The 21,570-nt window shown below is 40.8% G+C and overlaps 2 protein-coding genes across 3 annotated transcripts; one reads left to right on the top strand and one right to left on the bottom strand.

Moving 5' to 3' along the window:
- The first annotated feature begins 498 nt into the window (after positions 1-498).
- LOC5513120 (acid-sensing ion channel 2) lies at positions 499-9,765 on the top strand. Of its 2 annotated transcripts, XM_032382639.2 has the most exons (7): positions 501-1,792; positions 3,416-3,667; positions 4,181-4,337; positions 5,130-5,192; positions 5,797-5,977; positions 6,145-6,236; positions 7,002-9,765. In XM_032382639.2, the coding sequence occupies exons 1-7, from the start codon at positions 1,250-1,252 to the stop codon at positions 7,121-7,123; spliced, it is 1,410 nt and encodes a 469-aa protein (XP_032238530.2). In that variant the 5' UTR covers positions 501-1,249; the 3' UTR covers positions 7,124-9,765. The 2 variants fall into 2 exon arrangements, with proteins under 2 accessions (XP_032238531.2, XP_032238530.2); XM_032382640.2 differs by lacking the exon at positions 5,130-5,192 and having other exon boundaries at positions 499-1,792.
- LOC5513121 (synaptic vesicle 2-related protein-like) lies at positions 9,425-21,317 on the bottom strand. The gene is made up of 16 exons (XM_048725886.1): positions 20,809-21,317; positions 19,535-19,632; positions 19,029-19,127; positions 16,494-16,565; positions 15,937-16,061; positions 15,431-15,494; positions 15,011-15,136; positions 14,288-14,416; positions 13,778-13,854; positions 13,104-13,192; positions 12,915-13,013; positions 12,373-12,484; positions 12,006-12,087; positions 11,544-11,633; positions 10,927-11,040; positions 9,425-10,091 (listed from the first exon to the last, which is right to left on the bottom strand). The coding sequence occupies exons 1-16, from the start codon at positions 21,017-21,019 to the stop codon at positions 10,083-10,085; spliced, it is 1,596 nt and encodes a 531-aa protein (XP_048581843.1). The 5' UTR covers positions 21,020-21,317; the 3' UTR covers positions 9,425-10,082.
- Positions 21,318-21,570: the final 253 nt, after the last annotated feature.

Below are 21,570 nucleotides of genomic sequence, written 5' to 3'. Positions count from 1 at the left end.
GAAGTTCGTTTTTTTATTTTTAAAGCCGAGACTCTCGACAACAAGCAATCACCATTTTGCCCCATGAAAATGGCTAAATCAATTTTAACAAGATCAATTTCCTTCATTTGTTTCTCTTGGTTTAATCTTGTTTTGAACTTAACCGATAGCTTGAACTCATCTCAAGTTTTCCCGAATCGAGGGATTCACGCTGGTAGCTTTTGTGCGTGGAATTTAATCTCAACTCAATTCCTTATTTTGTCCAAACACAATTGCACAGTTAAAAAATACGAGATTTTTCCCTCACACTTCCTATTTCCTTACAATAGTAATGTAGATGTACGCCTTCTACTCCTGTTTGGTAAGAAAAACTCGGCAACAACACGATTTCCTTCATTTGTTTCTCTTGGTTTAATCTTGTTTTGAACTTAACCGATAGCTTGAACTCATCTCAAGTTTTCCCGAATCGAGGGATTCACGCTGGTAGCTTTTGTGCGTGGAATTTAATCTCAACTCAATTCCTTATTTTGTCCAAACACAATTGCACAGTTAAAAAATACGAGATTTTCCCTCACACTTCCTATTTCCTTACAATAGTAATGTAGATGTACGCCTTCAACTCCTGTTTGGTAAGAAAAACTCGGCAACAACACGGGTGGGGCGAAAGCAGAAAGCGCTAAGCTGTGAAGCAAACTATTGCTAAATCTTATGCAGGAAAGGGAAATTGAAAAACACAGTAAGGCCACCTGCGCACATTGAAAGGATAACTTCTATACAGCAATAATGTTTAATTTATTCATCATGAAATATGTATGTTTTCTTAGAAACAATTGCAATGTTACAAACCTAAAGCAATGACAACAATCACATATGCAAAACTTATTTCATCCTAATCTTCCGGTATATAAACAAACCACAAACGAAAAATAGTTTAAGCAAACGGCTTTAGTGCGCTGTATTCACAGAACAATCTCTTTTTCGCGAAATAAAAGAAATGGATTATAATCACCTTAAGAGTCCTGGTGCACACAGTAGGTGTTAACGGAAAAATACGCATTCACAGGCTCATAATTTAAGTACCAAAACCGTTCAGCGCATAAAGAATATCAGAACAAAAGAAGAGGGGAAGAAAATACCATCTGGTGGAAGAAACGTCAAAATCAGCAGGCACGCTTTTCCTAATTTTCTTTTTTGAAATGTATTTTCCATTTGACGAAAAAGATTCGTTGACGGTGTAGAGTAAAACCTAACCGAAATTTGAAGCATTGCAATGAGTTATAACTGCAAAGTCGAAGATTCTTCCGATATCAATTCAAACAACGAATACAGAGGTGGAAGTAAAACCCGACAACTTATCAAGGAATTCAGCGGTTACACAACTTTGCATGGTTTTCACTTCTTGGTTGATTCATACTCCGTAACTCGTCGAGTGGTGTGGACTTGTTTTATTGTAATCTCTTTAGGCTTTCTTTTATATCAGCTTGTAAACGGGATAAAGAACTATAATGACCGGGGAATCATTATGAGTAGAAGTGTTGAAGAGCCAAACGAAGTTGACTTTCCAGCCGTAACCATCTGCAACCAGAACATAATGAAAAAAAGCCTGATCATAGGCACTGACGCACAGAGATATCTCGACGAGATGAATTACATCAAAGCAGATTTGGGATTAGTTAATTCCACAAACGAGAGACTGGATGCGGAGGATTTTGTCCGGAAATATGGCCATACGTTAGGTGAGATGATGTACGGGTGTGAATTCAAAGATCGAAGATGCACAGCCCAAGATTTCATTGTTTCCACTTCATTTATGGTAAGTAGAGGACTAAACTAGGCGAAATATAGCTAACGCTTTAAAATAGAATAAGGTATTTGTATTGCGGAGAAGGCTTTTTACTTTAAAATGAGTGGGTAAACTTAAGAATGCATCATTAAAATCCCGTCCCCACGCAACCGTTTTTGTGTGTTCACACGGTACGAAAAAGGTGTTGTTTTAATATTACCATCTTGCAACAAACATTATAACATTGTACTTATATCTTCAAAAATACCCGACTTTGGAGACGGTTTTCAATTAACTTGTCCCGTTTTCGCATTTTTGTGTGGACAATACCCGTATCCATAGCAAAAAGGTTGTGTTTCTAAAAAAGGGGTAAGCGGATACTTATTTATGGTGCAGTATTTGTTCTCGCAACACTACATGACAGCTGATTACCACGTGACCTTACTTGACTTGACCTTGCTTACCTGACCTTATCTATGCCACGGTTCAGGCGTTTTAACTAAACTGAAATAACATAAGCGTAACATTATGGCGCCAAATAATCACATAACGTAGTCTGAAGAATATGATTTGACAGAATTTTTATAACATGACTAAATCCTGACCAACTCCACTTCCTGTCTCCCTGAACTGTCTAAAGGCTGATCTAGACAGCACGATATAGTCGTATGCGACCTGCCTACTACATGGCCTAGCCCTTAATTACACTACGACTTTTGTAGTCGAGCATCGTAGTGGAGCCGTAGGCACATGATTTACACATAACGACTCGAGTTGAAGAGGTGTCGCATACACCTGAATCATGCTGCCTAAATGTAACAGGATGAGGATTCTCTTTAGACAAATTTATTGAAATCACTGACTTCAGCACAAACACTTTACGTTCAATAAACGGGAACAAGAATAGAGTCTACGTCGAGCAGTCGTTCTTTGGTCTTCTCCAACAAATCCAAGTTGAAACCCTTCCAATGTAGTAACTCAAACACAACTGAAAACTAGCTGAATGTGACCCCTATTTGTACGACACGATCATGCGTGGGAAAACATTCTTGAGATTCTACAACTTGTTGTCAACATACGCCTTTTCCTTATTATAGTGGGCGGCAAGGATGTCCTGTACTTGTATCGCTTATCTCTAGTGATAATTGTATCAAAAATCAAAAGTAATTTACCGAAAAGAAGTTGATCAAATACTGCGCCCACTAATCATGTTATCGCAGGCGAGTGTAGCTCGCGTACATCCGTTTGACAACATGGAACTACTTTCCTAAACGTTTAGTAAGTTGCATCCAAAAAACAAAAGATGATTACAGCAAAATCTAGAGTGAAATAAAGAATAAAATATACGTCTAGTGACCCTGTCACATAAATACAGGGGACGCACACAGGGGGTTCGCAGGCACATTTCCTTTTAAGGCATCTTCAAATACTATGATTTTTCCATATGATTGCTATGACTGCTCACTCCCCCCCCCCTCCCTAAGCCAATCCTGGTCACGCGCCTTAAATAAGCCTTAATGGATGTCTAATATTAGCTGACTTTAACGTCTGTAAAAAACAATGTATCTGTTCTGTAGTATGCCAGAATAAACAAAAGTTTACTTGTCTTGCCTCGCCTCGTCAAAAATGTTTAAGCCACTACCATTTTTGCAGCGCGGCCTTTGCTACACCTTCAACTCTGGTCGCGATAATTCATCAGTACGGCGCATCGCTACACCTGGGAGACTTGAATCGCTGATACTTCGGCTAAACGCTCAGCCAGAGGAGTATTACGGGGCGTACAGCTACGAGAATGTCGGGTTTGTTTTAGCTGTCCATGACCAGGCCGAACCTCCTGATATGGAACTGAATGCTTACGACATCCCACCAGGCTTCACAACTAATCTAAGGATCAGAAGATTCAAGGTAGATGATATACGCGTATATCACCAAGCAATAAATCCAGCGATCAAAAGACATAAGGTAGATATGTACATCTCACCAGGCAACACATCCAGTATCAGATGATATAATGTAGATACGTACATCTCACCAAGCGACACATTGAAGGTCAGAAGACATAAGGTAGATATGTACATCTTACCAAGCAACCAATCCAACGACGAGAAGACATAAGGTAGATACGTACATCTCACCAGGCAACATATCCAATATCAGAAAACATAAGATAGATATGTCATGTACATCTCACCAAGCAATCAATCTAACGACGAGAAGACATAAGGTAGATACGTACATATCTCACCAGGCAATAAATCTAAAGATTAAAAGACAAAGATATGTACACCTAAAAACAGGCCTTTAAGCATAAGATTAGAAGACATAAGTTTACAACAAGTCAAAGAATCACAATACATAAGGTACATACGCCATAACATTATTTCGCACGTCCTTACATGCCTTTTCATTGAAATTCAGGGGAACTCTTTGCCTGAGCCTTATCCAACAAAGTGCGGGAGCAGAAACCTGTCTCTTTACAAGCGCTACTCGAGGAAAGCTTGCATACAAGAGTGCTATGCCAGACTAATAATAACACATTGCGGCTGCAGATTGTTAGGCATGCCACCAATGAAAGGTATACAAAGTTCATTCATTTATTCATTTAATCGATCAATTATTCATCATTTCACGATGTGAGGGATGCGTGGGTGCAACACCGTCACACCTATAGACGGAATATAGTTTTCTACTGTATTGTCACGGGTTTAATGACAACGTAGACGGTTTCGTTGCCACATTTGTCTATTTCAGCCTTCTGCCTAGCTCTTCCACCGTTTATATCCAAAGGCTTCTTATTAACCGTGCGAGCCAGGTGAATCCTAGATATTGATTGAATTTTTGCTTGGAGGGTGAAAATAGTTCCTTCAGCTAAAAATACAGATATTGAGAATTTAATTTGAAATCGCAAAAATAATTTATTTGCGGATTCTTATATGGACATTGATTGGGCATTCAGGCAATGGTGTCAAGGAAGTTAATGGTTGTCGAGGGAACATAAGGATTCTAATATAAATTTCCTTGCCCCCATAGTATAGATTTGCTACGCGACATATCCAATTCAAAGAAGGGTCATGCCATCCTCGAATATACCCAGGGTGTCGCGGTATCGTAACGAGGCTCCGCCTCTGCCGGCCTTGTTTCGCCTCGTTTTCGCGCCTGTGACCTGCGCCATGGGTTTCCGAGGATGGGGTAGTGTTAGAGATGATAATTCTTTTGATTTAAAGGCTGTTTTTCACATGTTTCCCTATGACCGGTTTAATTTTAAGGAACAATGAATCCATCTAAAATCGGATCCCCATAGAACGTCGCAAAAGGGTACTTGTTGATCTACCCGTCCCTGAATAAAAGTCTTTTGGCATTTTCATAGATGTCATCGAAGCGCCATTCTGTACTTCGAAAGAATACCTTGATTGCAAGCTAATGATGCCAGGTGAAAACATTTCCTTTTAATGGGGTTATACATTTAGCTGCGCATCAACTTTGCGCATATCCTGTGGGCCATCCTAAGAAACTCTACGACTATTTTATTTTATCATGCAGATCACATTATACAATCGTGAGCCCTCCTCCTAAAGAGTTAACACTCTATACACAAAATCCTTGCCTCATGAATAATGTCCCGTCCCGTGATTTTAATCGAAATATTGTGTTTATTATACGGAAATCTTGTTAAAATGACCCCTTAGAGATCGAAAATAAGAAGGGTAATTGCCACTTCAATAGATAAACGCATCGTGTAGTTCTCTTCAAAGGATACAGACCCGTTTTACGTCTTTTTTCATTTTTTTTAATCGCGAAGCAAAAATGTACAAAATGTTGAGCAATAATGCCTTTATTTGCTTAAAGCTGACTTGTTTGACCTTGGACGTAGTTATCTGCACCTATAGGTGTGCAGATAAGTTATAATTGTAATAATTGAATAAAATACTCGACTATACCCGATTGTCTCCCATTTTTTTTGTAAATAGGCAAAAATCTTAAAGTATAGTTTATGAGGCTGCTATAAACCATCCTCTTTTGCTCATGCTCTGCAGTACTTCTCAAGCCTTCCAAGTGCGACTGCCCCAAACGCTGCCAGCATACTCACTACAGTGTTCAGCCTTCTCTTGCTTACTACCCTTCAAAATCAGTCATCAAGGAGCTTTTACCATCTCTGAATATGACTGAGGTCAACTCCACCACGGAAAGGATCAATGAGGTTAACCGAATCATAAGGTAACACGGGTCTGCTTGTGTTCTGTCTTTAGGGTTTGAGCAGTAAGGCGGCGCGCTAATCAGTGGTAGGGGGAATAAACTTTGCGAAGTGGGTGGGGATTTATCAGTGAGTCGGTCAGTCGTTCGGTAGGTAGGCCTCCTTGAAATTGTCTTTTTTTTTTCAACAGAGAAGGCAACGCTATCATCAGAGTGTTTTACGAGACGCTGCGGACGGAAATCATCAAAGAAAAACCTCAATACACCTTAGCAACTTTGACCAGTGAGTAAAATATTTGCTTACTAAAAACTAATTCGCCTTGTAATCAGTTACACATCTAGTAACCAAATGAAATTGTTTAGCCGGTTCCCAGTAAGGGTCAAAACTGCCAAAAGAGGGTATAAACACTTTGTAGAATTTGTCTAAGCTTAAGCCCTGTGCAAACTGTGCCGGCATTGCACACCGGCCTAACTCCGACCCAGCACTCCGGCAGTAATGCTAGCCCAGCAATGGTAACGCAGTTTTGTCACAGGGCTCTTCTTCTTTTAATAGGGTTACTTAAAAAGCCGTAGGTGCGAGCGTGAATAGTGTTAGGCACTTTGTTCATCCCCCCTCAATCCCCACGCCAAACTCTTACTTACTAACCAAAAATGGAATCTAACGCTTGGCGATTTAAGGCTTCGCTTTCCATGCAAGAGGACCAGGGTTTAAGGCCCGCAGAAGGTCAATATTTCCCTAGCCAGCTGCAATTGTCCCGAAACGTTGAAGGGCATTGACTATCGTTCGTATAAACTGCATAAAATTACATTGCTCCAAGAGAGCATGCTCTCTTGGTTGCGCCTAAACTTTCCAGAAAAGACCCCATATTATACAAAGTGAGAGCATTTATCCCATCCTGCCATTCTGGATAAGGCCAACCCTCATCCGTCGTCATCCCTTTCAAAGCCAACCCTTGACATGACCAATAACACCAAAGTGTCCTGAATTGACAGTAAGATCGCCCCGTGGCAGTGCCGTCTAAATTGCCTTTCGTGCCTCTGTTTTCAGGTGACATGGGCGGTTCTATGGGGCTATTTCTCGGTTGCAGTGTTCTCACGATTTGCGAGTTCATTGATCTGTTCATTCAGATATGTCTCGAGCGACGGAAACGAAACGAGGTGATAAATTAGAAGTAGTAAGGTTAATGAGTGTAACAGAGGTAAAAAACTTGTTCCAAATATCGTGAGATTTAGTCTAATAGCATGCTCTTGCGCTCTCTTGAGGAGAAATTTGTTTGTAAAATGCTGCTTTTTAAGTGGTGCTTTTAAACACGAACGCGCACTATATAAGGGTCTTGCCTTAGGCAACCTGTAATTCTTTATTTGACTTCACTGAGTGCAGTGCTCCCTAGAGAGAAGCCAGAAAGTAAAACAGAGCTCAAGATTGGCCGAAAACACGCGGTTGAAGTTAAGACAGTCTATTTATTAGCCTTTTCTAAAAAAAAACGGAAAATGACGGAGAATTATAGGTTTTGATGTGATGAATTTTGCAATTTGTTTTTTTGTCCGAGCGCGCACCTGAATGACGCCATTTCAAATGAGCGCCCGTACGCTTTTCTGAATTTTATTTTTTCAATTCAAACGAGCGCGAGCTTTGTTTGATTTCTCAATCACAATTTTGTTCTTATTTTTGTAGAATCTACTCCAAATACTTTTCCGAATATGCCTTTTAATATTTTTTTTGCGCAAGAGATTGCGAAAAAGAGGGCGGAGAAAAAGTAGAAAAGGAATAAGAAAAAATAAATAAATTTAAGGTAACTCGAAAGAAATGCCAAGCTAACCCATATGAAGCGCGCCTAGGCCAAGAAGCCTTTTTTTATGTTTCTCGCATAATGCGAGAATATTGCGATCAAGGAAAACTTCCTTGGGACGCAAGCGCAAGCGGTAGCGCAACACAAGTGAGAATCGGTCAAACACAAGCGCAACAGAAGTGAGAATCTGTCAAACACAAGCGCAACACAAGTGAGAATCGGCCAAACACAAACGCAACAACACAAGTGAGAATCTGCCAAACACAAGTGCATGCGAATGAAAATCAAGGAGTTTTGTTCTGTTTTGCTTGCTCTTGCGTCCAAGTGAGAACCAGCCTTAAGGCCTACCAAAATGTGCAGGCATTTTTGCACGATACCGCAGCTATTACAGAAGGACAGGTTGTTAAGTGTTCACAGTACGATATCTGAAACGTCGTGCGCACTTGTGTAACAGCAAAAAAGCCTGCTTTGCCTAGAAGAGCTTGGGCTAGCTTGGAATTTCGAGGTACCTTACATAGACTTAAACGTTGTAGTTAACTCTCTCTAAATGTGGAGTGAGAGGACCAGTGAATTCCCTGGACTAGGCGGAGTATGTTGGTATAGTTCCCTGAACTAGGCAGAGCATGTTCGTATAGTTCCCTGGACTAGGCAGAGCATGTTGGTATAGTTCCCTGGACCAGGCAGAGTATGTTGGTATAGTTCCCTGGACTAGGCGGAGCATGTTGGTATAGTTCCCTGGACTAGGCAGAGCATGTTGATATAGTTCCCTGGACTAGGCGGAGTATGTTGGTATAGTTCCCTGGACTAGGCAGAGCATGTTCGTATAGTTCCCTGGACTAGGCAGAGCATGTTGGTATAGTTCCCTGGACCAGGCAGAGTATGTTGGTATAGTTCCCTGGACTAGGCGGAGCATGTTGGTATAGTTCCCTGGACTAGGCAGAGCATGTTGGTATAGTTCCCTGGACTAGGCGGAGTATGTTGGTATAGTTCCCTGGACTAGGCAGAGCATGTTGGTATAGTTCCCTGGACTAGGCAGAGCATGTTAGTATAGTTCCCTGGACTAGGCAGAGCATGTTGGTATAGTTCCCTGGACTAGGCAGAGCATGTTGGTATAGTTCCCTGGACTAGGCAGAGTATGTTGGTATAGTTCCCTGGACTAGGCAGAGCATGTTGGTATAGTTCCCTGGACTAGGCAGAGCATGTTGGTATAGTTCTCTGGACTAGGCAGAGCATGTTGGTATAGTTCCCTGGACTAGGCAGGGTATGTTGGTATAGTTCCCTGGACTAGGCAGAGCATGTTGGTATAGTTGCCTGGACTAGGCAGAGCATGTTAGTATAGTTCCCGTCAAGTTGTTGCTGCTGTTGTGACGCGAGGGCCCAGGTCTCGGCCCCGTAGAGAAGGATGGGTTCAACAACAGTTTTAAATAGGCAAAGTTTCAGGTTGATGTTAAGTTCTTAACGCTAGTTCCTGTCAAGGGAATTGCAGGCTAATCCTGTAGAACCCCGGCCGACGCCCCGTTAGGTCTCGCAACCTGACCTTCCCTGTCACTATATCAAGGGACACGGGGATCCCGCAGCAGGACCTGCTATCTGCCATGGCCGATCGCCAAGTTTGGCAAACTGTTGTGCGAGACATCTCGGTCGAGGCCGTAGGATAATGATGATGATGATTTGGATAGCATTTTGGGGGTTATATTTCCTTAAAATTTTTATTTAAAATCATAAAAAATAAAATGTTTAAATAACAGTTACTGGTGCCCTTATCCTGTTACTCGTGATATAGCTTGTGTGACAGGTATGTAAATGCGTCAATTAATGCATTATCCCTTGTCAATTATACAATACACCGTGAAAACGGTCTATTGTACTAATGTACTTCCTTTTATAGCTTGCGTGACAGGTTACTGGGTTATCTAATTTTCTGTTACCAATGGAATGTTATTGTACAAATTTTTTGTGTTGCATAACACTTATGTAGATACTATTGTTTTTCGTCTGCTTATTAAACTACTATTAATAATGTTTGGTATTTGTATAGCATACTTTTACATACGAAATGATCAAATGCGCTTCACATGTGACTGACTTTACTCGTCAGTGTGGAGATACTGAATGCTCCACGCAGTTTACAATCATGAGTGAGTAAGTGTGTAAGCATTGTCACTGAAGATGGTACCACGGGCCAGCGTCCTCAGCGGCTCTTTTACGTCCCCCAATACAGGTTAACGATGTGCGGTGAGAGAACGGGACCTGCGACTTAACTTCCTTATACAAGAAAACGAGGGGTTCACAGTCCCCAAATGTAAAGAGCCAGGTTTATTACACCTACATGCTCCTTGTCAAGTGTCCTGTTGGAACAAAAAGATATCAGTTAGTGGGCATATGTACAACTGAATGCTTTAAAAAGCAGAGAGAACAAGAAGTGATTGGTTAGTCATAAGTGCGACAAACTCAGCCTTAGCAGAGGGAGAGATTAAAAAGAGAGATTCTATGGATGTAAATTATATGGAAAGTCCCATTTTACTGCCGGAGCTTGCTTGCTTGTGTCCCAAGGGTTCCCTTTACCTTACCTTATTACACGAATCTTTTAAATTCGCGAATTTAAAGTGACGCGAAAATTAAGTGTCGCGAAAATTAGGATGCGCGAAAATTAAGTGAGTACACGAAAAGCCTTTGGGGGAATATTGGCCGTTTAATAAGCTTTATGGAAACACCTTGTCTATTTAGTAATCTAATGTACATTTATAGTACGGTAAGGAGTTTAGTTGGACTTGTGTTTATAGATTTTTATGAAACTAAATTTAGCCCAGGCATATTTTCTTACAAATTCTTTCAGTTTTGATGATTACACATCTTAATTCCACTTGTTTTGCTTGATTTTATTATCCCAAAATCGCGAAATCACGAAAATAAAGTCTCTGTTTTTTACGAAAATAGGAAAATCGCGAAAATAAAGTGTCGCGAAATATCGCCATCTCAAAATGGCGAAATTTTGACGTCGCGAAGGTAAACAAGATTGGAACTTTACAAGAGACACTTGCTCTGCCCAAAACAATGTCCTTAAAACTGTTTCACCGTACAACAGATACTTGCTTGCCTTTCGAGAGAGTTCGTTGTATACTAGATCCCCGTTATGGTCCCAAGGTGCCGTCTACAAAAGAGTTCTAAAGTGTGTTGACGTACCCGCATCAGTCGTCCTTTGGTCTCTATGGGAAGACAGAGCGCAATGACGACACAAGACAGGCCCGTAGCCGCGTACACGCCCAGCGCAAAGTCTACTGACGCCCGCAGTAGGACCTGTGGAAGGGTACACTCAGCAGAGAGCTATTGTAATAAAGAAAGGGCAAAAGAGCGGAGGGAGGGTTTGAGAATGCAGCAAACGCAAAGTCTACTGCCGCGCGTAATAGGATCTGTAGAAACACATTCTAGTTAGGGGCGGAGTGTAGAACACAGACGTCAAGACGAAGTATTGTGACGGTATAAATCAACACAACATAGTTGAAAAGGTAAATTGAACGTGTGCTTTTGCTCCGAAGAAGAGCTAACGCCCGAAACGTCAGCGCAACTACTCTGTTTTTCAGAGGCGTTCAACATACCTTTTTAACCTTGTGTTAATTTATACCTTGTCTACACCAAGCCTACGCAGCCATCTAGGTTTTCTACAGCTTGTCTGTAGTCTTTCTAGTTATACCATGAAGTATTGTAGTCGGTTGCGGAAGTTTCATTCCTTAGGTTTCTCATTTTAGGCAGAAGGCGTTATAAAGATAAGCTAAACTTAAAGCATAGTCTTTTTTTCTAACCTGACAGATAAATGGAGTTATCATGGCGCCGATTCGTGCAACAGCACTGCACGTGCCGAGGCCAAGACCTCGCACCACGGTAGGGTAGTACTATATGGATATACAAACACAACAATCAACTTTAATTAAAACAATTAATCCCTTTTTTCATCCTCAATATAAAAAGGCATACTCTAGTAGATACGAAAATCAATTACGTGCACAGCAAAAACAAAACCTACGTAAAATCTCTCGAATAGCGTATTCTTTCTATTCAAATACCAATTCTTACAGGAGAGTATAATCTTTTTATTGGAATTTCTATCTAAAACAGGTATGGAATAGTTTGCGGTAATCTTTTGCCTCTATAATATTAAATATCAAACCTCGACTGCCTTGCGCTACTCTATTTTAGAGCAATTCTTCCTAGTATAACTCTGGTTGTTATTGTATGCGCAGTTTTTTTTTTTCTACAACACCCACCTCTGGAGTGTAGATATAGATAGCTGTGAATACCCCGGATATACAGCCTCTAGCGCCAAAAATAAAAGCCACCATCCATTCACTGTTAAAAGAATGAAAATAATGAAAACTTGCCCAGAAGTAGATAGTTAAAACAAAAATCATGTGACTGCCCCAAAAGTGGATATAGAAGACAAGCCATGTGACTGCCCCAAAAGTGGATATAGAAGACAAGTCATGTGATTGCCCCAAAAGTGGATATAGAAGACAAGCCATGTGACTGCCCCAAAAGTGGATATAGAAGACAAGTCATGTGATTGCACCAGTTTTTATTTCATTTTACCAGTTCACTTGCACTAAAAAATCGCACGACTTTTTGAGTACCAACCGTTTTGTGCATATAAAAAGCAGCATGTAAAATGTAGCCGTGAGTCCGTATAACAGCGCTAGTGTTCGTCTGCGTCCGAGTCGCTCCAGAAGCACAATATTCACCAGTACAACTGAAACAAGCCAAAGGCCTATATTTAACAGCACGGCTAGAGCACGCTGAAGTGGATAAGGGTATTGGCATAGATAGAATGGGGCATATTTGTTATAGTATGGCTGTACGACTGGAACAAGACAAAAGCCAATATTAAACAGAGAACATACCCAAGAGAATAAGGTTATTAACATAGATAGTGGGATATATGCGGTAATGTTTTCTCGAAAATCTGCCGAAAAACCTGAACAGTACGTAGTTTGTGACTAAAACTGCGCAAAATACTTTCTTTGGCATTTTAAGAATAGCCTCGTCCGCAGGCGTCTTGTGACTCCCAATCTGTTGTCAACGGCGAGCGGTGAATCAAATGTGACGTCTTCAACAGTTTAGACGTTTAGCTATTTCAGAAGTTTATGGTGGGTTATGATAAATAAGGCGCGAAAAGGTACTTGGGATTTCTGCAAGTGTCGTCCACATCATATCTGTATAGTCCTTTGTGGTCAGCAATTTACACCCACAGTGCGGGTCCTTGACTGATCCACTTCCAGCTGCAAAAGTGACAGAATGTCAAATGTAACTAGGCAGATCAGTAACTAGGCAAATGAGTGACGTCAGAAGGGTCCTGGATGAGTAATTACCTTCGCATTTGCCACCTCCCGCGCTGTCACTCTGAAAAAGCTCTGACGTCATCAGCACTACGCCGTAGTACGTGAAAGCTACGTTGAACCTGTGAATGAAAGGGCTTGATCAACACGGTTTAACACGGACACCAATGAATATAGAAAAAGGAAATGTAAATAGAAAAATCACGGAAACAAAATGGGCAGTTTTCGCGATATCGGGGTCGATTGGACACGAACGCGAGGCTTAACGTGGCCTTGCAATATCTTTTTAACAAAGGCTTGCCAGACGGATGTCGGATGGATGACGGGGAATTTGACTTCAAAATTACTCGAAAGAAGCGCTCTGACAGCATTTTCTATAGCTTCATTAGTAAAGTCCACTTCGTACGCCATTTAAGATCAGCTAGGGTCCGCCAGTCTGTGACATTTTGAATGCGCGCGCAACATCGTACATAATTGGTACTTAGTCTGTTGGTTTGAAAAACAAACACGTGACATTCAAAGAAGAGCGTGACTCACCATAGAAACCATAGCATCAACGTCGTCCTATGTAACTCTGCACGTGACTTGACACGTGACTTAAGTGAAGAAGAGCGTGACTCACCATAGAAACCATAGCATCAACGTCGTCCTACGTGACTCTGCACGTGATTTGACACGTGACTTAAGTGAAGAAGAGCGTGACTCACCATAGAAACCATAGCATTAACGTCGTCCTTCGTAGCTCTGGCTTTAAAAGATCTAAAATTCTTCCCCGTTTTGCATTCTTCAAGATAGCAACATAATAAGGGAGAGAAAACATATAAATAATTGCGGCTAAATGAGGCGCTTAGGTACATATTTCTTTTCAATAAGCTGTATAAAGTCACGCCTTATCACTACTGAGACAAAACTGAGTAGCACTGGAGTAAAACCGAGCACTACCCGGGACCCCCGAGCGCTTTCAAGATTAAATTCAATTTCAAGAGGCACCGAAGCAACCCATGCTATCTCAGAGGCCTTTCCGCAATCCAAGCTATTCAACATTTCTATGTATTGCCAAACTACGGGGGCGACTCCGCAGAGCAGAGTTGCAAGCACCAACGACCCTATCAAAGTACTTCCGTGAGACATCGAGAAACCTAAAAGCACCAAAGGCAATGTGGCACAGAAGGAAGCCCTCAGAAACCATTCCTAACCCTAACCCCAACCAATTTTACCTGATTAGCGTCTTTAAGAAATCCCGTTGGTAGGGTGGCTTTATTCGCACGCGCCATTCGGTGCAGAGTTGCAAGCGCTTTATCGCGATCGCCAGACGCAAGCTGGAACCGACACGATTCGGGAAGGAACTGAAGGAAAAACGCTGATTAAAAGTAGATAAGTAAGCGGCTGAAATATGAAAATTTCATGAAAATATGTCAATGTAGCCATCGCACCCACGTCAACATCATGAAACCCCGAAATACCGAGGCTCGAATGGTACCGAGACATCGCCGATAAGTTTCGAGCCACTACCGAATGGTCAGAGTGAACTGCCGAATTGCGACAAAGCATTCTCGAATATTACCGGACCTCTCACAAATTTTACCGGACCACTCCCGAATACTACCGGACCACTCCCGAATAATACCGGACCACTCCCGAATAAAACCGGACCGCTCCCGAATATTACCGGACCACTCCCGAATAATACCAGACCACTCCCGAATAATACCGGACCGCTCCTGAATATTACCTGACCACTCCCAAATAATACCGGACCACTCCCGAATAATACCGGACCGCTCCCGAATATTTACGGACCACTCCCAAATAATACCGGACCACTCCCGAATAGTACCGGACCGCTCCCGAATATTACCGATCCATTCCCCATATCAAGTGCACTAGAACTACGAACTATTCTCGAATATGTTGTTCATCGGTGAATCTACAAAACTTACTGGAGATAATAAAAGAAAGAGGAACATTGGCAGGCTAAGTAATGCGAGCAGGTATCTCCAACCGTAGACAGGCATGACGAGCATCGCTACGCAAATAGTGAAGAGCGAACCCAAGGTCCACCACGGCTACGGATGAAAGATTGAGAGATTAATTATAAGGCTTATAGGAAGCAAGAAAATAAAGGGTGAAGAGAAACACGAATAAGTCATGATGACGATCTAATAGCAGTGCCGTAACGCCTATAAGGCCAGTTTTCTTATAAAATTATAAGGTCTTAATGTCCGTTGTAGGTGTGTTGATTGTGATGATACTGATACTGGTGGGGTGTTGATTGTGATGAGGATGGTGGTGTTGATATGAGACCTGACATGTAAGACATGATTTATGAACGAAAACGATGAGAGAGAGAGCATACTCACTGACTGGATGCACATACACATAGCTCGGTATTTGCTGGGCAAAAACTCGGACATTAAGGTGGCGCTGAAATGATATGAGCAGAGTTTCTCTACAAAGGTAGTTACTAAAGCGTTTAAAAAGGCGTATGTATGTCCCATACATTGCGCTCCATGTGAATATAAAACATGTGATGGGTGATGCCAATAATTTCGATCAGAATTGTTCCCTATTGTTGCATGGCAGAAACATGGCGCCCCCCCCCCCCCCCCCCAATTTCTCTAAAAAAAGACTGAAACTGAAACGTATGAGGTCAAATTTGAATAGGCCTACATAATATTATCAGGGAAAAAAAAACTGTTGGCCACAACGGTTTATGTTATTAAAAACTGATATCCCCCTCAGATCTGCCTGCGGATCAACCCTACACAATAGAGGGGAAAGCTGCTTATTTGAAGCTTATTCAATATTTTACTAAATCTAGGGAGGGGGGTACTTATAGCCGCACTAAAACTGGCGTGGTACATACGATTGTGGCGCGCCACCGATGCCTAGTCCAACCACCATCCGCAGGACTATAATCCAGTAGTAATGAGGCGAGAAAGCACTTAGAAGGCCGAAGTACGCTATCCAAATGGATACGAGAACAATCACCTGGAAAATAAGAAAAACGCATCATAAGAATAATAACCTGTATAGGAGCTGCAAAAGAAAAAAAACAACCTCTGGGGGGCCTTATAGAGAAGGCATAACAAGGCATCTTAATAAGCAAATACGGTGGCACATTTATATTCCTAGGCTCAACCTTGGCAAGGTTTCTGGTTAGGTAATAGTGTATGGTAATGTACCCTAGAGCATTAAGACAAATGTAAATATTTTCATGGAGCATCAGTTAGAAAAACTGAGATTTAAGCTTTAGATTATAAATATATGTCTGCTGTCTGTTTAATGGAGCCCCTTATTGGTTTGTGGTAGTGAAACCCTTGCAAGTGTAAAAATTTGTCTAAGCGTGAGATACAATATACCCGTAACTATGGGAATTGGAAAGGAAGGTAAACAATGGACAATAAAAAAGAAAATACTTACAAATTTTCTACCAAAATTATCAGCGATCCAGCCCCATGTTGATGACCCCACCATCATCCCAATAAAAACCACCTACATGGAGAAAGTAATGGAAGAAATGAAGACCACACATCACCATCATCCCAATAAAAACCACATGCATGGAGAAAGTAATGGAAGTAATGAAGACCACACAGAAAGTGTACGAACATTATACAACACAGTTAACACATAGACCACACAGGAAACGTAAAACAACATAGCAAACGTAGACAACACAGAAAACATAGACAACACAAAAAAACATTAGACAACTTAGCAAATGTAGACAACACAGCATCCGTAGACAACGCAGCAAACACAGACAACATAGAAAACGTAGACAACACAGGAAACATGGCCAACACAGAAAACGTGAGACAGACATAGCAAACGTAGACAACACAGCAAACATAGACAACATAACAAACATACACAACACAGAAAACGTAAAACAAACATAGCAGCAAATGTAGACAACACAAAGAACATAGACAACACAGCAAACATAGACAAAACAGGGAACATAGGCAACACAGGGAACATAGACAACACATGGAACATAGTCAACACAGGGAGCATAGACCCAACAGGAAATGTACACAACACAGCAAACATAGACAACACAGAAAACGTAGACGACATAGCAAACGTAGACAACATGGCAAACATAGAGAACACAGAAAAAGTAAGACAACATAGCAAACATAGAGAACGACAGAAAACATAGACAACATAGCAAACACAGAACACACAGGAAACGTAGACAACACAATAAAAGTAGACAACACAGCAAACATAGCCTATGGTCGGACCACACAGGAAATGTACACAACACAGCAAACATAGACAACATAGAAAACATAGACCACATAGCAAATGTAGACAACATAGCAAACAGCAAAGCAAACAGACAACAAAGTAAACATAGATAGCACAGAAAACGTAGACAACACAACAAAATAGACAACATAGCAAACGTAGACAAGACAACAAATATAGACAACATAGCAAACGTAGACAAGACAGAAAACATAGACAGCACAACAAATATAGACAACACAACAAATGTAGCCCAACATAGGAAATGTAGACAGCACAACAAATATAGACAACACAACAAATGTAGCCCAACATAGGAAATGTAGACAACACAACAAATGTAGACAACATAGGAAATGTAGACAACACAGCAAATGTAGACAACATAGGAAATGAGACACCACACCAAATGTAGACAACATAGAAAAAGGAGGCTTTCATCAATATATCTTTTATCTTCCGTAACCTTTTCAACTTTTAAAACCTAGGACCCCTGGTAGCGCCCAGTCTCGATTTCAAGTTTATGACTACTAATCCTTAGGTGGGTGAGGGCTTTACGGTGGTTGAGGTTGTGAATGTTAAAATGGTATGTCTCAAAATCGTATGTCGTTTTGAAAGTTCTATAGGTTCTAAGTTATTTTTTTTGACCGGTTATTTTGGAATCATTTAATATTTCGCCAACCAACATTGAAATTCGATGTCTCGCAGCCTTTCCTTCAAAAGCGTCCTGCTGCAAAGCATCGTTTTGCAAAATGTTGGTGAGGGTTTCGCCCAATCCACACGAAGCGACAATTGCTCGTAATTCTTTTAGCCAATGAGACTATTTTCTTTACAGTCAAGAAAAGTATAGTAGGATAAAAATCCCCTGTCTCCGATTAGTTTAAAAAGGAAAATTGAAGGCTCTGGATTTGACATTTATGAAGAGAGGGTATCTTTCCATCTCCCAGGCAAGCACTGTTTACAGCGGTTTTTGTTACGCCAAGCAAAAGTTTACAAAAGGCACATGCACTGCCTCAACGTGGTCGTGCCTTTTCTGTACCTTCTCAACTCCCCAAACTTGGCTAGCATACAAAAGTATTGGCTTAACTAGAATACTAAAGAGCCGCATAGTCAATTTAATGTCGGGTAAAAAGTTTTTACCCACTGCTTTTCTTAAGTTAGTAGAGCGCTTTGAGTGCTATTTTTTTAACTCATTCATAGCCAAACTAAAGGACCTGCCGCGCTGAAAGTAAGCCCCAGATATTTATAGGACTTCACATTTTCTAAAATATCGTCTTCATATTTAAAGGAGTTTTATCTAGATTAAGTTTCATACGATTTTCTAAAAGGAAGCTATGTACAGCATCAAGTAGAGCTTATCCCCATGGTTAGACTAGTGCTTCCAACCTTAGGTTCAGTAATTGGCTGGAGGTTGAGATTTTATGTGTGTAACTATGACCAGAAACCTCAGTACATGTCATTGAGAACAAAGGAAATTCTACAGCAGTAGAGTTCTGGCGAACCATCCTACGACCCATGGTTCATGGCTTAGGGCCGTAGCAGGGTGTGGGACACTGGGGGCATGTGCCCCCCAATATTTAAAATATATATAAGGAAATGACCAGAAGGGGCGTGGCTGTGCCCCCCAATATTTTCTTAATGTTTCTGTATTGTGCCCCCCAATCTTCCATGGCTTGCTACGGCTTTGATACTTACAGTAGTTATCCAAGCTTCCTTCCAAGCACTTATCCTAAAAATACACCGTATAGTAGGAGCTAATATTGACAACAGCATCATCTCTAGGGAATCGGCAGCCTATTAAAAAAGCAATGAGACCTGTCTTAATTTTTAATGCAACAGCAACCAATACAAAGCTTTAAGAAGGTTAGCTTAATAACTAGCACAGTTTAGATTGACATCAACTTCATAACTAGAAAGTTTCTGCCATGCTATGGTATGCACTGAGGCATTCCTTTGCCTCACTGCTCAGCTAGTAAAGCTCATCTCAATGCGATAGAATGTTTTTCACATCCTCATTGGTTTTAATATGTTTGCTTAACAGCACCCATTGCATTGTTAGGGTAGAGCGAAAAAGCTGCATGCAATCAGCAGAACAATACATATTAATATTGCAAATGACACTGTGTATAACATGTAGTCTTATATGTGTAAGGCTTCTGTTTTTTTTAAATCACAAATGATATGATTGATTTTCTACTCACCGAAAAGTACCCCAGAAGAAGCATGATTTTAATCTGGAACCAGCCAAAGCCAATATGATCGACGGCATCTGATACGCTGTATACATCTTCTCCACATTCTAAAGACACAGAAAAATGTAGGAAACCTATAGTCATGAAAACTGAAGGGTCTAGAAACAGGACATGTAACATGCTTTCATAATCGCTTAAGATAGAGTTATTACTTGACAGACATACTAGAAAAAAAACTGTCTGCCCAATCAATGAAAATTCAAATGCTGATTAAGGAGATTTCACATCCTGTCCACCTTAGGGAAAACGAGACTGTAACTAAATCTTTATCTAAGCATCATGACAAGTACAGTATTAAACAACTCCTTACAATCAGTATACACTACAACTCAAAGCCCTCAAAGGGCAATGTAATGACCCAAATAGTTTTAACTTGTTACTGAAAGGTGAGATGTTATTATTGAGCAAGATCCATATAGCACCTAATAAATAATCAAGCGGATCATGCTTCACAGTTTTAAAATCAATGGCCCCAAAAAAGGAACACAAGCCCGTTTCAGCAGATGTGAAAAGCCCCATATGTTGCGTGCTAAGCACAGAACCACCCATTGTCAACATAAATTCCCTTCTGGGGTTTGTGAAGGAAACAATTTAGTACTCAAATTGAAACCAAAAACAGTCAAAATCATAACAGTTGAAATGGCAAGTGATACAGATATATCTCCCCCTCAGGTCCAATCAATTAATACTTTTGTGATACACCATACAATATGAAGTCTGTGAGCTTGGAGGTCAACCCATTTAGCGGTCAAAGGGGACAACTATTAAATAGCTTGTAAACCACTTGAAAGTTATCGCATGTGGGCAAAGATTAAGTGATATAGTCACGAAAAATACGTTAAATTTTTAACACGGCCTGGATATGTTAACGAGGATATACCGATCAGTCCGTATCATAGTAATTACTTGCGACTCATGGTGTATGTGGACCGATTTCATTCACAATAACAAAGACATATGAAATAGGAGACGTTACAAAACCAAATGTTTACAAAACCAACAAGCACACTGTATTCAACCTCTTTAAACTGCACTTGGTGTTTAAAACCAATGAAACAAAAACAACTTAGGGATACGTATGCGAGGACTAATTATAATAACTACATGCAGTAGTTCGTTATTGGTGTTACTCAAGCATAAAATAAATTCAATCGTATAACATAGCATAACAATATACAGCATACATCTACTATAATTTAGCGTTGAATCCCTGGAGAACGTACCTTTAATATCAATACCTTCCAAACTGTCTGTTCTATTTAACATTAGAGGTACATGAGCCATGTCGCCTTCATCGGCGGAGTAAACATGGTTCGTATTTAACTCCGTTAGTTTATGGCGAACCTTTCGTGACTTTTTTCGATCAAAAAGCAAAACTTCAGTCTCATACTCATCCTCCGATGAAGCCCAACCATTTGCCATTTCAGACATCATTGGAATATCTTGGTATTCTTTTTGTTACAATTGAACGCGGCGCTCATAAACAGTATAAACATGATATCACACCGGCTGTCATCAGAGTAAAACTATTACGATTTTTGCATATTGGCACACACTTTTTTGTGCCCCTGGTATTCCTATTGCACCTGTGTATCTCGTGAGCCCGTGAATTACAAAAAACAGCAGCTTGGATGTGGATGATTCCTGCGTTTTCTTGTTTGAGAGATTTGGTTCGCCAAGTTGGCTTCGCGCGTCGGATGCAAAACTAAAAACAACACATTCAATGGTTGGGGGTCGCTGTGTCCACAGGTAACCTGGGAACAACAATGACAAGGGCAGGAGGAACGGAGTTTTGGCTATGAGCACGGCGATGGTAAAAATAATGGAATTAATTTGAGAATTGAAAGGCCTCACCTGAAAATACATATCATCTTATAGATTTCAACCGTTTTTCGCCAAACCACGACGTAAAAATTAAAGATTTACGGTGTAGCGAAGGAGTGGTAGCCTGCGTTCACAGCCGAACTATTCAACGCAGGCTAAGA

This window comes from Nematostella vectensis, chromosome 4, assembly GCF_932526225.1.
Source record: "Nematostella vectensis chromosome 4, jaNemVect1.1, whole genome shotgun sequence".
Classification (NCBI taxonomy): domain Eukaryota; kingdom Metazoa; phylum Cnidaria; class Anthozoa; order Actiniaria; family Edwardsiidae; genus Nematostella; species Nematostella vectensis.
The sequence above is the reverse complement of the archived record's forward strand: the minus strand, read 5'-3'. Positions and strand labels throughout refer to the sequence as shown.

Bases quoted from the DNA above. Each gene is read 5' to 3' on its own strand.
- LOC5513121 (XM_048725886.1), bottom strand. From the start codon at position 21,019: ATGATGTCTGAAATGGCAAATGGTTGGGCTTCATCGGAGGATGAGTAT. The intron at 13,855-14,287 runs GTAAAATTGGTT...GCTATCTTGAAG, and splicing joins TTCTTAAAGACGCTAATCAG to AATGCAAAACGGGGAAGAAT. The intron at 13,014-13,103 runs GTAATTACTCAT...TCACTTTTGCAG, and splicing joins GGGAGGTGGCAAATGCGAAG to CTGGAAGTGGATCAGTCAAG.
- LOC5513120 (XM_032382639.2), top strand. From the start codon at position 1,250: ATGAGTTATAACTGCAAAGTCGAAGATTCTTCCGATATCAATTCAAAC. The intron at 1,793-3,415 runs GTAAGTAGAGGA...CCATTTTTGCAG, and splicing joins TTGTTTCCACTTCATTTATG to CGCGGCCTTTGCTACACCTT. The intron at 4,338-5,129 runs GTATACAAAGTT...GCATTTTCATAG, and splicing joins AGGCATGCCACCAATGAAAG to ATGTCATCGAAGCGCCATTC.